Below are 16,648 nucleotides of genomic sequence, written 5' to 3' on the forward strand. Positions count from 1 at the left end.
CAAAATTTCAGATTCTGTACTTGATACATGTTTTTAAATGTGTGAAAACAAGAAAAAACTCTGAGCCTGTATGTGATCTTACCCAACATTTTTAAAGTAACTGCCACAGGCCAAATGCTGCTAGGAACTCAGGATACAGAAATTAATAAGGCATGCTATTTCTTTTGAGGAATTCACAATTCAGAGAGGGACAGATACATTAGCAACTAACTTGCTGAAGGAGTAATTATTTCTGCCAGTAGCTGATGGCATTGGAGGCAATGGAGCTTCATGGAAGAGGTAACAGTGACTTTCAGTATATGGGAATCCCCAATCTTTTACAGACGTTGATGACTATAGTTTTGTTGAGCAGATTTTTTTCCCAGTCAAATATTAGACATGTTTTAAGGAAATCATCCTTAGAAGACTAAACAGAATGCTTTTGAAGAATAAACTGAGTTACAGGCCATCCATGAAGTGTGCCTCACATTGGAGTTCTCAGAATTCTGTATAAGTTAACAGTTGCTTTTCCGTTTGCAAACCCTTCCTGATTCTAGTAGTTTCCCTGGGTACATACTTAGAATACATACTTACTTAGAATGAGAGGTTTCTATGATATCTTCTCAGTGTGGGTAAAAATAATTTTATTAGAAATTTTCATGATGTGCAAAATTATGTTTTAAAACTTGTTATTTAGTTGTGCAAAGATCTCTTTATTGTTAAAATATTTTTTAAAGACTCACACTTGTATTTCTCTTGTTCCAAAGGGGGCGCCATCTCTAAGCCACTCACAGATCAGACTGTAGCTGAGTCCCAGGAAGCTGTGTTTGAGTGTGAAGTTGCCAACCCAGATTCTGAAGGCGAATGGTTGAAGGATGGCAAACACCTACCGCTGAGTAAAACCATCAGAAGTGAATCTGATGGCCGCAAAAGGAGACTTATCATTGCTGCCACCAAACTAGATGACATTGGAGAATACACCTACAAGGTGGCCACTTCCAAAACATCTGCCAAACTCAAAGTTGAAGGTCAGTGATATAACAACAGAGTGACCCATTTCAAATCATGTTGGGTTTTTGACAGTTATCTAAAAGTCAAACAGTTTAATCATTTTGGATGCCATAAATCCTCATTTTGTAAAATCATTATAAACTCTTGAACTTTCTGAGCCATATACCACAGGTGCAAAATTGCTTCTGAGTTTATGTGAAGAAGCCATGTCTTAGGTTCCAACTCTATGAAACAGCAAATTAGATGCTCTTATTCTCTAGTCTTCTTTCATCCTCCTCCAATCCATTGACTAAGCTATTGGTATACAGCTAAGTGAAGTTGCTCAGTCGTGTCCTACTTTTTGTGACCCCATGGACTGTAGCCTACCAGGCTTCTCTGTCCATGGGATTTTCCAGGCAGGAATATCGGAGTGGGTTACCATTTCCTTCTTCAGGGGACATTCCCGACCCAGGGATTGAACCCACATTTCCCACACTGCAGGCAGACTCTTTACCATCAAGCCACCGGTAAAGCCCAGTATACAGCTAAACAAACTTCATCTCATTCAAGTATAGAAAAATCATTGTACAATGTACTTTTCAAACTGTACCCTAGGTTTTCCAGAGTAATAGCAAAGTGTCTTTTAAAAACTCTAGAGATGCTGCATAACTACAAAAATTGTTGATAACCATTTATTTGCAAGATGGCCAGGTAACAATCTTATTCAGGAATTTTCTTACTTGATGGTATCATCTTTATTTCCTAAACCAATCATAAATTTGTCCTCAGCTGTCAAAATTAAGAAGACTCTGAAGAACCTCACGGTGACAGAGACACAGGATGCTGTTTTCACGGTGGAGCTCACACACCCTAACGTAAAAGGTGTCCAGTGGATCAGAAACGGAGTTGTGCTGGAATCCAATGACAAGTACACTGTCTCAGTCAAAGGAACAGTTTACTCTCTGAGAATTAAAAACTGTGCTGTGGCGGACGAATCTGTTTATGGCTTCAAGCTTGGAAAGCTGGGAGCCAGCGCCAGACTGCACGTTGAGAGTAAGTTGACTTATAAGCACTTGACAAGTCGCCACCTCATGGTTACCATGAAGTGAAGCGTATCTCTAAATGGCTTCATCTTTTCCCATCAGCCGTCAAGATCATTAAGAAGCCAAAGGATGTGACTGCCTTGGAAAATGCCACCGTTTCCTTTGAAGTTAGCGTTTCCCATGACACAGTGCCAGTAAAATGGTTCCACAAGAATGTGGAGATTAAGCCGAGTGACAAACACAGGCTGGTCTCAGAAAGGAAGGTCCACAAACTGATGCTGCAGCATATCTCCCCCTCGGATGCTGGGGAGTACACAGCTGTGGTGGGGCAACTGGAATGCAAAGCAAAGCTATTTGTGGAGAGTAAGTATGAGACAGCCCTGGCCGCATTGCTAGGTGGTCTTATTTGTTTGCTTCATCTTAAAAAAAATTACATATATATTAACCAGAGTGCTCTCTGATTTTTCCCAAGCATTACATATTACAAAAACCATGAAAAACATTGAGGTGCCTGAGACCAAAACTGCCTCCTTTGAGTGTGAGGTCTCCCACTTCAATGTACCTTCCATGTGGCTGAAGAATGGCGTGGAGATTGAGATGAGTGAAAAGTTCAAGATTGTGGTGCAGGGAAAACTCCACCAGCTAATCATCATGAACACCAGCACGGAGGACTCGGCAGAATACACGTTTGTCTGTGGCAATGACCAAGTCAGCGCCACCCTCAAAGTGACCCGTAAGTAAATACATATATATAGAGAATACCCAGTGGACTCATCACCCCATAGCCTGCACTTTTTCTTCCTCATCTACTGTGTTCACACTGAGTTAGGTATCTGGATAAAATTTTTGCTTAGCATTCAAAGACTGTCTATAAAGATGCTCCAGTGTCTGTTGCTTGCTTTTTCTGTTCCCCTGTCACTTGGCATAATCCTGTAGAGCGGTACCTCTCTGAACTGTGATCACTTAAACAGATGTGTTAAAGACATTCCAAGTTTTTGCTCTGTGCTTGTTATAACCCATGCCATACTGACATGAGATCTCCTTGGGTATATTTGCTTCCCCTTTTGCAGCAATCATGATTACATCCATGCTGAAGGACATCAATGCTGAAGAAAAAGACACCATTACCTTCGAGGTGACAGTGAACTATGAAGGCATCTCTTACAAATGGCTAAAGAATGGTGTGGAGATCAAATCAACTGACAGGTGCCAGATGCGAACCAAAAAGCTCACCCACTCACTGAATATCAGGAATGTCCACTTTGGGGATGCCGCTGAGTACACCTTTGTGGCTGGAAAAGCTACCTCGACAGCCACTCTTTATGTGGAAGGTATGGTTTCATAAATGTCATATCCATAAAAAGAAATGTCAAACACACTACATAAAAATGTTAGTGCGTCAGCTAATGAATGAATAAATAAGGTATATCTATGCAATGAAATATTACTTAGTAATAATAAGGAAGTACTGATAAATATTACAACATGAATGAACCTTAACCTTATACCAAGTGAAAGAAGCTAGTTATAAAGAAGCACATATTATATGAATCCAGTTACAGGAAGAGTTCAGAATGTGCAAATCAATAGAGACATAGATTTGTGCCTAAGTGTCCGGGAAGAGCAGTGCACGGGGTCTGGAAGGTTATGACTAAGAGATACGTGGTTTCTTTTGGGAGTAATGAGTATGCCTTGAAATTGATTATGGTGATGGCTGTACAATTCTAAATATACTGAAAGCCCCTGACCTATGCTTTCAGTGGGTGAATTGTATAGTATGTAATCATATCTTGGCAAAGCTGTTAGAAAGGTTAATTCTTTTACATGCTATCCTGCAGCTCGTCATATAGAATTTAGGAAGCACATTAAGGACATTAAGGTTCTCGAGAAGAAGCGAGCCATGTTTGAATGTGAAGTTTCTGAGCCTGACATCACCGTGCAGTGGATGAAAGATGGCCAGGAGCTGCAGCTAGTGGACAGGTCCGTTGGTGTGTTGTGCCACCCCCAGTGATTCCCAGTTTCCTTTGAGTCATCATACATTAAACCCCAATTTCCATCTCCTCCACAGAATAAAGATACAGAAGGAGAAGTACGTCCACCGCCTGCTGATCCCATCCACGCGGATGTCCGACGCCGGGAAGTACACAGTGGTGGCTGGGGGTAACATGTCCAGTGCCAACCTCTTTGTCGAGGGCAGAGATGTTCGCATCCGAAGCATTAAAAGGGAGGTTCAGGTAATTGTCCACGTGCTGAATTTTTAGAGGTATCATCAATAGCACCTAATCTATCATTTTGTCAAATTTTTTGACTTTAAAATTTTCCAACCACTGTCTTCTAAAAAAATGCAATTAGCTTATCCCTACTGGCTTAACGCTCTTATACTGATAGCAACTTAGTCACAGTTTCCTCTCACTTAGGGGATAAGTGTGTCCTTCACAGCTGTCTAAATACTTTAATGAAAGCATCTGCAGAAACTTCACTGTCTGATAAGTGGCCACTTGCCAAGCAGCACCAACTTGAAAAGAACTGAAATTTAAATTGTGGTGTTTGCACAGCAACTGGAATTTAGGGACTTCAGAACAAGGTGGCTTTTTCTAGAAGCCTTCTACTGTGGAAAGGCAGTTCTTTAGGGACTTAGCTGGGGACACACCCTCTGAGGAAAGCTGGATTCTCAGCTGGATGCTGAGAAAACACCTTCGCTCTTGACTGCATGTGTAGAGCTTGTCCTCAGGGGTGCCAGTCTTCCGACACGGTGTAATGTGGGTAATATGTGAACAGAAGCAGTACTTGAGTTCACATTACGATATTGCTCATCCACTAAGAGCCGGGCATCACAGGCCTTAGTCCATAGTGAAAACGCCTTCAGTGAAGACTCAGATGACCTGGATATGTCCATCCTCCTCTGCTGTCCAATTCTGAGCCTTTATTTCCTCACTTTAAAAAATGAGGATAATAGTTCCTGCCTAAGTCACAAGGTTTATTGTTTACATCATATGAAATCAAATTGAGTAGAAACTTAAAAGGGCTTTGTCTGTGATGACAGCCCTCGGAGGTAAAGTGTCATTTCTGTTATGATAAACTAAGAAGTGAACATTTAAGGATGAAATCATTGTCTCTGTGAAGACATAAGCATAATTCTCTGCAAAAGAAGTGTGGGCTCCATTTGTCCAAGGACAGGGAGGGAAAATTGAGAGAGTGCTATAACAAGTCAACTTCCTATATCATCATGTGTGGGTTTGAAATGCTCTTCAAATGAGCTGGTTTAGAAACAGGTTAAAACCACGAGGAAACCAGGACTTCAGTGTTCTTTTTCTGTTGCTCCATCCAAAGGTTATTGAGAAACAACGTGCTGTTGTTGAGTTTGAGGTCAATGAAGATGACGTTGATGCCCACTGGTATAAAGATGGCATCGAAATCAATTTCCAAGTTCAGGAACGACACCAGTATGTGGTGGAGAGAAGAATCCACCGGATGTTTATCTCTGAGACCAGGCACAGTGATGCCGGTGAATACACCTTCGTAGCAGGAAGGAACAGGAGTTCCGTTACTCTCTATGTCAATGGTAGGTGGAGATGTTAATATGTCTGTTCATCCATCTGTAGTGATCCCCCATACTTCAATTTACTAAACTTCTGGTAGTTCCTGGGCAATTTCTCAAGAACCCATGGTGCTCGTATGTTTGGGGCTACATGTATTTTCATGTGATACCTGTGGAAAAGGGATGGCAGCTTTAAAAAGGACTAAAATGTCATTTCTAGAAAGCACCTAATGGCTAGGTTCTTATTCGGTCAGTCAACACTGTCAAACCTTCTCTGCGTGTCAATTATACTAGACCCCACGTGTCTTGCTAGACCCCAAGTGGGTCTCTAGGTCGAGCAATCAGTGTTCTGGTTCTCTGCCCTTGGCCCTAACTGCTTGAGCACTCGTAGCTCTAACAAGCAATGGGGCATTCCCACCTCTAGTAGGGTGTGCCAGGGAGAATCTAGAGAGCCACAGGGGAGTTCCAGGGGCTCTGACTTTAGACGGGAATTTCACATGCTGCCAAATCAGAGGAGCACCGTTAAACCACCGACTTTTCTTAGGAGGAAACTTTGAGCTGAATGAGGCTGGTCTAGTTCTGAGGCTAGCCTCCATACACACAGAAAATGCAACCTCCGTTCCTGTCCTGACCGTGAGTCCTATCTGTCTGAACAAATACTCCTGAGACAGATGAAGGAACGCTAAGAGAAATCTCAAGTTTCATAAAAATGAACCGTACTGCCAACATTCCCTCAGGCCCTGGAGGACCATTAATGGTTCGGTTATTATTATTTCTGTATTAGTGGTAGAGAATCTGAGTACAGGGTAATAAAGGTGTTCCCACATGACTGTGTCAGAAACCAGCCTCACAGAAGTTATTTCTAGGCTCATGAGCCTCTCAGTTTCCCTCAGTCATCATGACACCAAGAATATGTTCTGATTAGCCCAACAGGAAAGCTGATTTTTTAAAAAATTACCTAATTGCCTTTAGATCTAAAATGACATTCATTCATTCATAATGATTGTACTTCCTTGGCATCAGTATCTTAAAAAGTGACTATGACACATACACAAATACTTGCAAAACAGACCTGAATGGGATAAACTAGCTCACCATGGGATTTGCCCAATGACTGTTAAAAATAGGTAGCGTGTGGAAGTGTTCCAGTATTCTTTAGGGGACTGTCCACTGCTCCTCCCCCTCAATTCAGACCCCGGCCAGGAAAGGGGTGATCATATTATGTTGAGAAACTCAGCACTTGCAAGCACCTACCTACCCCCAAATATCAAAAGTATTTTTCTAAAGCTATTCCCTCAACTTATGGACAGAATTCCATTTTTTTTTCCTTCTTAGCGTGAAGAATATTCTAACATTCTAAGACAATTAAAGATACCACAATTCCAAACTTCTGTTTCAGGATACATAACCACCGGGTAGTGAACTAACATGGATTTTCCAGTGCTTTCCCATGTTTTCATGGGTTATCTGTCTTTTCTTCCCAGCCCCAGAGCCACCCCAGATTCTGCAGGAACTCCAGCCTATTACCGTGCAGTCTGGCAAGCCTGCCCGCTTCTGTGCTGTGATATCCGGCAGACCACAACCCAAAATTTCCTGGTATAAGGAAGAGCAGCTGCTTTCCACTGGTTTCAAGTGCAAATTCCTTCACGATGGGCAAGAATATACACTTTTGCTCATTGAAGCCTTCCCAGAGGATGCAGCCGTCTACACCTGTGAAGCCAGGAATGACTACGGAGTTGCCACCACCTCAGCATCACTCTCTGTGGAAGGTAGAAATGCCTTGGTACTTCTCAGCTTAAACTGAAACCTAAGAAAATTGTTTTTGCATTCTCCCAGGGCATTTAAAAAATACAGCTTGGAGGTCCTAAAAGTAGATTGCTATACAACTTGGAAACTTTGGGCTCCACGGCCAGATAGATTAAGAGAAATTGACATGCTTCATTCTGGGAGGTCTGTAGGGTGACTTAGTCCTGACGAGTCTTGTGGTCCCTTTCTTTAGTTCCAGAAGTTGTGTCTCCTGATCAGGAAATGCCAGTTTATCCTCCTGCCATCGTTAGCCCACTTCAGGACGCTGTCACTTCTGAGGGACGGCCAGCCCACTTTCAATGCAGAGTTTCTGGAACAGGTAGGTTTACCAGGAAGGGTAGAGTTGCTAATATTTTACCTGTGGCGGATTCATTTTGATATTTGGCAAAAATAATACAATTATGTAAAGCTTTAAAATAAAATAAAATAAAAAATAAATAAAAAATAAAAAGAATGATGTAAGTGAAGAAAAGGTTTTCTTATCCCTTCCTCCCTTACAAACAGTTATTCATAATTTGAAGTTTTATGGGCATCTTGCAGAACATTTACTTGAATTACTGAATTAAGAATTAGATCAGTGTTTTCTACTACTATTTTTAGGACTATACACCTGAAAATGGCAAAGATGATAAATTGCATGCTATGTGTTTAAAAGAAAAATTCAGTGTTTTTCAGTGTTTTACACTTGCAAAAATGTCATATTTTCTTTATGGTTGTAGTTAGACTTTTGTTATCTCTTGAAAAAATACAACAAAACCTACAATCATTATTAAATTAATTATAATAGCATCTACATATGTTTTTAAAAAAGAGTCTATTTATATTTAAGACGTTCAATCTATGGACAGTGCTTGTGGGAAAAGGCACATCCATTTATTTTTTTTTAATATAAATTTATTTATTTTAATTGGAGGTTAATTACAATATTGAATCTTAGCTCCACTGTGTGACCTTCGGCAAAGACATGATTCCTCTGGTTCTCTTTCCCTCATGAATAAAGTGAGGATAATATTGCTGTCATAAAATATACATTTCATGAGGGCAGGGATTCTTAATACTGAAAACCTGGTGTCTGAAAAGCAGTAGTTACTAGAAGGAAAGCTCTGTGAAAGCAAGGGGTAGATCCTTGTCCTAGAATAGCTCTGGACATAGTTGATGCTCAGTAATTGTTGATTGGACAACAGCATGCTTGTTTAATGGCTGATATCCACTGCTTCAGATCATTCATCATGATTGTGTCAGATAACCCACATTAGCACGTCGCACAGTGCCCATCCAAAAGTAATCCCTCAGTCTGTTAGCTGTTATGATTTTTCAATTGCTGCAAGTTTCCCAAAGACCATCAGCCCCTCCCGTTCCCCCAGGAGTCTGACCTTAGTAGAGAAAGACAGAATGTTTGGAGCCGTTTTTACCCAATGATGATTTTAGACTGACAGGGTAAGCCAACTTTATCCCAGATGAAAATCCTTCTCTCATTTCCTTGGCTTTTATATGCCACCACAAAGGGAAATTCTCCCAGCTTGGGCATCTCACAGCACTCCTAGTAAGTTTGTTTTGTTTATAGTGCTTCTCCCATTCGTTTATGACCCAGTCTCTACCTTGCCAGAAGCCATTTTCCTTAACAAATTAGTATTTCTATCATACTTCTATCACCTAATGATTTCCTCCTCTGATTTGGAGATGCTGATCTAAAAACCAAATAGACCCATTTGATTTTATGAGCATAATTAAAGGATACAAAGTATATAAAGCACTTATAGGTATGACGTGGCTGACAAGTAGCTGGTACTCAATATATTAATTTTATTACAACCATTGGAAGGAATTATAGAAACATAAAAGTCTGGTAAGGGGGGACCAACATAGATAAATACTATAAACTTTATTACTTCAGAACATAGTGTTTGAGAAACCCTAAATATTAAGAAATGAGAATTGAGTTGATAATATCTTACTAACACAAGAAAGAAAAAATAATTTTAATTTTAAATTCACCAAAGTCACACTAAATAATTTATCAGTTTTTTGAATTTTTAGAGAAATATTTTGATTAATTATATGTTAATATGGATTATCTAAAGTAGTAGTCTTAGATATGTTTATATAGTACTTTTTTAGGTAAGTCATTTTATAGTTTGCTTTTAGGATGTTGTAAAAATACATTCTAATCTTTATCAGACCTCAATTGGGATAGCAAAAGAAAAATCTTTTTTATATGGGCAATGTCTTTAAATGTTTGAACAGACTTTATAAATTCATGTGATCATTAACTCTCTCTTTGTGGTAATATTTAGATATATACAGAGGTTTTAGCATCCTGTCATAAATGTATTTTCTATGTAACAAAAATTAAATTCATTGAATAAAATGCCTTTTTAAAATAAAAGCTTACTGAATCACATTGTTTCGTGCCCCTCGGACTGAAAATATTTACACAGCTTGTCTTAAGAAAGTAAATGCAGCTCTACTTTCTAAAACTGGGTGGGGGAAATGTAGGCAGAAGCCCCAGTCTCATGTTATGGGAAATCAATACTTAGCAAAGCACAGAATGTGGTCCGAGGTATCTGGTCATGCTTTTATGAGTGAAAATGTTGTCAACTGAAGGTCTCTGGTGCCACCTACTGGTAGCATAGAAATTTGGAAGAGTAGAATTTTGAAACAATAAATCTAGCTCTTTGCTGCTGTTCATTCTGTAATGAGTCAGTATCGTGTGGAGGCTCACAGAGTGGCAACTAGCTAAGTGAAATGATAAAAAATTAGTTAGGCAGTGAGGAATGCCCATCGCTCATTTAAGCATCTCTTTTGTTTTATTCCACCAATATTTGTGTCCTGCTGTTGAGACATCATGCTAGGTTCTAGGGCTGCCGCACCTGTCCCTGGCTTCCTGGAGCTCAGTGTGTAGGTGAGGAGATGCACGGCTAGATTCCAAGGTTGTGAGTGCTGTAACAGCCCACCTACTCAGTGCTGTCTGGGGGACAGGTGGGGAAAGATGCATGGATGGAACACTGAAGAATTAATAGGCTTATCAGCACATTGGTACTTCAGACAGAAAATGCATTTGCAGAGTCGTAAGGGTTTACCAGAACACTTATGCCGTCAACAAGTGGCTTAAATATGGTCTTGTAATGAGGAAGCTGAGAGGCTAGAAAAGAAGGCAAGGGCCAGATACCAATAAAGTATTGGTAGTCTATGGTTAGTTAGGACTCCTGTTTCCTTTGAGGAATCACTGAGAGATTTTTTTAAATCCCTCAGTAACGTGATCAGGTTTGCTTTTTAGAAGCAACACTGATAATGAAAGGAGGAATGGACAGTTGTGGGAGATGAGACTGGAGAGGAGGAACCAGCAGAGAAGCTGGTCTCCTTTCATTTCATAAGGATAGGCTTGGAAAGTGTTGCCAATGATGGGAGTCAGAAGAAAGAAGTGGGTAGATTGTGCAAGAGTTCAGGAGGTAGAATGAGTGAGACCCAGGAACCAAATACAAGTGTGTAGTGGGGGTGAGGAGCAGAGGTTGTGGGGCAGCCTCACAGAAGCCAGGGGAAGCCAGTGGCTGACGCAGGTAGTGAAGTCCAGCAGGAAGCACCGGGTCCGCTACCAGGACAGACCTTGCCTTTAGCTCATTTCTTACAGGCAGTCCATGCCTGTCCTCCTGCTTCATTCGGTTCACCAAAGGAAGAAGTTGTCAGGAAAAATAAGCTTTCTTGTGAAGACGAATACTTTCTACCCTTCCCTTTCTGTTGAGGACTAAACAATCCAAGTGTTTGTAGGATGACTTTTACATCCTATGTGATAATATTACTTTTATATCCTATGACCCTGTTTTTTTGGCAAGTTGTTGAAGGTATTGCTGATCCCTTGTGAGGTTAGCTATTCTTGCTTTAATGACTGACGGTGTGTATTGTTTATAAAGCCCTTTCCTCTATGTGTCATGGAATTCACACAGCAATTTTATAGCCTATGAATTATTATGCTTCTTATTTTACAAATCAGAAGACTTATTCAGAGAGTAGCTTGCATGTCTAAGGTCACATGGCTTATAAATTGTATTGTCAGGATACCATTTCCCATCTTACCTTGCTACCTAAGGAAGTGGAAAGATTTGTTTCTTTAAAAGGGGCACTTGTTTATAAAGTGGGGGAAACCATCATAAACTAGTAGTTAGGCAAGAATGCAAGCAAACACTAAATGATTGGACTGTTGGAAGATCCCCATGGATCATATTGAGATAAGGAAGTAACATAATGACCACATTGCAAAAATAAGATGCTTTTGATTTTGGCTTTTAAAACAAGTAACTGAATTTGAATCTACATTTGACTTACAAGGTCATTGCTTTAATGAAAGGGTACTAATTTATTTTAAAAGTACACATCACCTTAAACTATAACAGCATATATTATTTTATCCTTGGTTTGGGTTTTTATTTTCTATCATATTAAGATGGTTCAAATCCTGTGTGGAAATAGCTAGTTATATTATTATTTATTATTACTGCTACTTTGAAAAAAGCCACATTTATCTAAGATGCCCAAATTTCATGAATCTTTCTTTCAGTTTTAAAAATTATTTTCTGATGAGTTGAGACCTTCCAATGCTTGCCCATTGGTAACAAAATAGTGGAGGTTTTTTCTTCAGCCTTCAGTGGTATCTCTTTTAGAACTTATGGAGTGTTGATCGTTTCAGCTCTAATTTTGATGGCTCTTTCTCCCTAAGCAGATTTTCCTCATTTCCTGTCTCGGTCACCTTGAGAGGTCACTATTTCTCAGGACAGGCTTTCTCTCAAAGTCACCAAATGTATAAAAATCTCATCTTTGCTTCCATCGCACGACATGCAAATAATTACAAAGAATATAACTAAAATTGTAAAATTTCAAACATTCTAACCCATCTATAAGCTGGATTTCTCTAAAATCATGTTTTCTTCTTTAAAATGACAAGAAATCATGTATGATCAGATGTGGCATGCCCAAAAGAAAAGTATCATATTATTTAGATAAATATAACATTAGTCAGCTATATAGTCCATTTTGTGTTTGCAGGTAAATAAAAACACCCACTTTGGGTAATTTAAAGATCCTTTTCCTTTTGTGTTACAGATCTAAAAGTGTCTTGGTACAGCAAAGACAAGAAAATCAAGCCATCTCGGTTCTTTAAAATGACTCAGTTTGAAGACACTTACCAATTGGAAATTGCTGAAGCTTTTCCAGAAGATGAAGGAATTTATACTTTTGTGGCCAGCAATGCTGTAGGTCAAGTCTCAAGCACAGCCACTCTGAGACTGGAAGGTATGGCAAAAGAGTTTTAAGAGCCACATTGAAACATAGACCTCATCTTACAATGTGGGTAACAATCACTAAGGATTTCGTGTAAATCGTCATCAGTCCTACCTTTCTCTTAATGCAACTAATTGTTTCCCTGTTACATGCAATGTTCTTGCTTTTCAGTTACCCCTCTCATTATGAATCACAGAGCGTATCATTTTTTATTTCGCCCTGCTTTGTCTCCATAGTATTTTTTAATGTATTGCTCTCATTACCAGCTTTCATGCTTCCTGGGCAGCATGTATCAGAATGGGGAGAAACATATGCTAAAGAATTGGGTAGATTTGTTTTCTCATCTGGTGAGCATGAACATTTTTAAAAAGAAGTTTTCCAGTGTAAGAGTGTTCCTATCCCACCGCGGTATTGACAAAATTCTGATTTCCCAGAAGCTACTGTGGATGAGTTCGGGTCTGTACATCAGCTGGATGTGTTTTGCCATCATTCAAAGAATGCGTGAGGATTGAGAGGCTCAGTTGTGAGATGGTTTAACATTCTTCTATAACTTGGGGCTCTTAAATTGCATTTAGAAATACTTCCTCAGTATCTGGGCAAGGGAGGGCGCTTTGATTCAAAATGAGATAGTATTTTTATACAGTCAGACTATTTTTCCTGAGCAATTTAGTCTCTAATATTTTTCGAATTATTTGTGTTTGGTGCATTGGGTCTTAGTTGCGGCTCGCTGGGTCTTTGTTGAGGCGCGAGGGCTTCTGGTTGTGGCACTTCAGCCCTGTGGTTGTGACACACAGCATGTGGGACCTTAGTTCCCCGACCAGAGATTAAACCCAGGTCCCCTGCATTGGAAGGTGGACTCCTAACCACTGGACCACCAGCAAAGTCCTTAGTCTCTGTAATAGTAAGCATATACAAATACATGAAGAGTTAGGGCAGCTCTCACTTTTTTCCTCAATTTTAAAAACTTCATTTTGATAGCCAGAGGGTTTTTTTAGTAAACAGTGTAATGTGGTTTACCAAAAATAAGAGCTGGTCTTACACCCGGAGGGGGAAAAAATAACAGAAAACAAGAATATCTAACCTGAATTGCATACTCTGCTACTGCCTTCATGAACAATGTACGAAATTCCTTAGACTGTTTATGCCCCAGCGTGTCTGGAGAATGGAAGGGAACTTGTGTGATTTTGAATCAATAGTGGCATATGTTGACAAGGCATCAAGATTGGATTGGATTCTAGTCCGCACTGAAATTTGCACCCTAATGAGTTCTGGTTTCAATGCAGGGTATGCACGACATTAAAGGTTGGCATGCTTCTTTTCAGGATTTAGCACACTTGGAGAAGTTACATCCAACTCTCAATGGCATATCTCTTCATCAGTTTCATTTAAGAAGGAGCCCCTTGGCCAAAAGCCCATCTTCATCCAGCCTCTATCCAGCCTCAGGGTGCACAGCGGGGAGACAGTCAGATTTCATGCCAGGGTTTCTGGCATTCCCAAGCCAGAAATCCAGTGGTTTCATAACCAACAATCAATTCTACCAACAAAAGATGTAGTTTTCTACTTTGAGGAGTCCACAGGCTTGGCTTTAATGCTTATAGTTGATGCTTACTCTGAGCATGCCGGGCAATACTGTTGCAAAGCAGCCAATAGCGCTGGGGAAGCCACTTGTGCAGCTACACTCACAGTGACTCCAAAAGGTAAAGGAAGCCCAGCTTGCTTCAAAGACTTTGACCTGCTGCATCCCTGCTTCTCCCACTGTTACTAATGAGAGTCTCTGCTGTGTGTCTCAGTGCATATGGTGGCTGGTCCATCATTTACTAACAGTTCCCCCTAAGTCCTCAATTATGGTTTAACCAGTATACTTGAAATCTCACTGAAGTATGTGTTCAGGGCATTACACTAGTTATTTTGGGGGAAGATCCCCCGGAGGATGGCATGGCACCCCACTCCAGTATTCTTGCCTGCAGAATCCCATGGACAGAGGAGCCTGGTGGGCTATAGTGCACAGGGTCACACAGAGTTGGACACAACTGAAGCTGTTTAGCATGCAGGCATCAAATTTGCTTGACGTTTTTACTTTTCTAAGCAATATCTCATCATTGCATCATTAAAGATCTATTTGCTACCTATTGTTGATAAAGTATATGGGGGAGGGAGGACAAACGATATCCCAAATAGAGTCAGGAAAAAAGAGTGCTTATATCACTCTGGGAAGCTGCAATGACAACAGAAGGAAGGAAGCAGATACTTCACGGCATCTGCGCGAGCCCCCGTCATCCATTCAGCACTGCATCACTGGGAATGAACTCTCTTTTGTGTAATCCTGACACCCTGGAGCACACTGCATCTGGCAGGCTGCTTCTGAGCGACAGTGATGCCTTTCATCTTCATCTTCCATGCCATTTTATTTTATTAACCTAGCCAAGTGATGAAGCTTAGATCTTAATATTCTTTTCTTTTTCTTGTCACTTAGCATACAGTGCAAGCCCTAGCTAGGCAAAGTTCTGGGAGAGATGTAAGTGTCCCCCAAGTCCCAGGCAGTGGCAGAGCCACTCTTTCACAAGGCAGGACTGGCAGAATATTGCAGAGTGAAATGAAGTCATTTCAAGGATCATCATATGAATATGAATTGCAGGTTTTTGAAAGTATATCTCAAAGTTCCACCCACACAGCTGCATCCGTTGAAGATGTACAGTTGCACCAGGCTGCATCCCTTTCACAAATCGCAGAAAGCACTGAGTTATCTGAGAAAAGTGCTGAAGAGACAATGGGTGAAGTGCCAAAGATAATCCTACACCTTCAGGACCTCTCTGTAAAGTGTGGTGACGTGACTCAATTCCTCTGTGTTTTAGAAGATGAGTCTTCTGTTGATATAACCTGGATTTATGAAGCTAGAGGAATATAAGAGAGTGAAGCAGTCACAAAATGGAAATATTCAGTCTCTTACCACATGTAATGTTCAGCTGGTAGACCAAGGATTGTACAGCTGCATTGTACACAATGAGTATGGAGAGAAGACAATGTCAGCAAGATGGCTATTGGATTTTTAGCTCTGACTTGGTTCATTTCATCCTCATCACTTCACACAGCTTTTCCATCATGCAAATTGTATCGATGAATGTATTAATTAAAACACCCTTAAATTAGCACTCTATTCATAAATGACTTATGAAAGTCAACCAACTCATTGGCTAAACTTACAAACATGTAAGTTTAGAATCCACTCTAGATTCACGGAAGCTTAACTTTCAAATCTGAGTTCAGGAAGTTAAGATTTGTTTCATAGGTGCCATTTTTTTCAAATGTTTACCAAACATACCACCTAGGAAGTGTACCAAAGTAGTTTAAGGTATATAGAGCATTGAGTTTTTATTGAGTATTTATTACTGTGCCTGACATTGTCTGGACCAAAATGAGTAATCTTTAGACATTTCTCAATCAATGCTGCTGCTTTACAATCTCAGCTCCTTGCAGAATTGTAGAATTATCTCATAGCAAGATACTATTTTTGTTGTTATTGTGCTTGACTCACCACTGTGTCTAGAAGGACATGAATGTATTTATCTGCGCAGAGGATAATGTCTTCCTTTCATCCTTGGATTGTCTTCTTCACTATTAATGAAGTGAGAAAAGTATTCTTCATGTACTCGAATCCTGTGCTGTGTGTCTGCAGGCAAAGGACCTTCACTGAATCCCATGGAGGAAAGTGGGGGGAAGAAGTTGGGACATCTCCAGGAGTCTGTGGAGCTGTGCCCTTTAGTTCTTCCCCGATCCAGCCATGCTATTTTTGAGGGGTTAGAACTGAACGGGGGGCAACAGAGTGCTATGTGCGTGGCCATCTTTGTGCTGCATTTTGAAACAGATTAATTAACTCACTTAAAGTATCTGCAATCCTCACTCATCAGAAGGAGGATTTTTTTTCTTTCTTCATCTGACAGTTTGGGTCTATAGCTGTTTCTGATTAATTTTCAAAGCCTAAGAAAGGAATAGTTCAAGAACTGAGGTCTAATTATGCAAATTA

General features: G+C 40.2%; 1 protein-coding gene across 1 annotated transcript in view; it reads left to right on the forward strand.

Annotated features, from left to right (window-relative positions):
- The window catches only part of TTN (titin), a 275,334-nt gene that overhangs the window by 36,828 nt on the left and 221,858 nt on the right, over positions 1-16,648 (forward strand). The window contains 11 exon segments of the mRNA XM_010859754.1: positions 747-1,007; positions 1,759-2,022; positions 2,115-2,375; positions 2,485-2,745; positions 3,083-3,343; positions 3,851-3,992; positions 4,081-4,246; positions 5,343-5,574; positions 7,035-7,319; positions 7,550-7,675; positions 12,451-12,639. Of these exon segments, the coding sequence (XP_010858056.1) occupies positions 747-1,007; positions 1,759-2,022; positions 2,115-2,375; positions 2,485-2,745; positions 3,083-3,343; positions 3,851-3,992; positions 4,081-4,246; positions 5,343-5,574; positions 7,035-7,319; positions 7,550-7,675; positions 12,451-12,639 (2,448 nt within the window).

The sequence above is a fragment of the Bison bison genome, unplaced genomic scaffold, assembly GCF_000754665.1.
Source record: "Bison bison bison isolate TAMUID 2011002044 unplaced genomic scaffold, Bison_UMD1.0 scf7180017864460, whole genome shotgun sequence".
Taxonomy (NCBI): domain Eukaryota; kingdom Metazoa; phylum Chordata; class Mammalia; order Artiodactyla; family Bovidae; genus Bison; species Bison bison.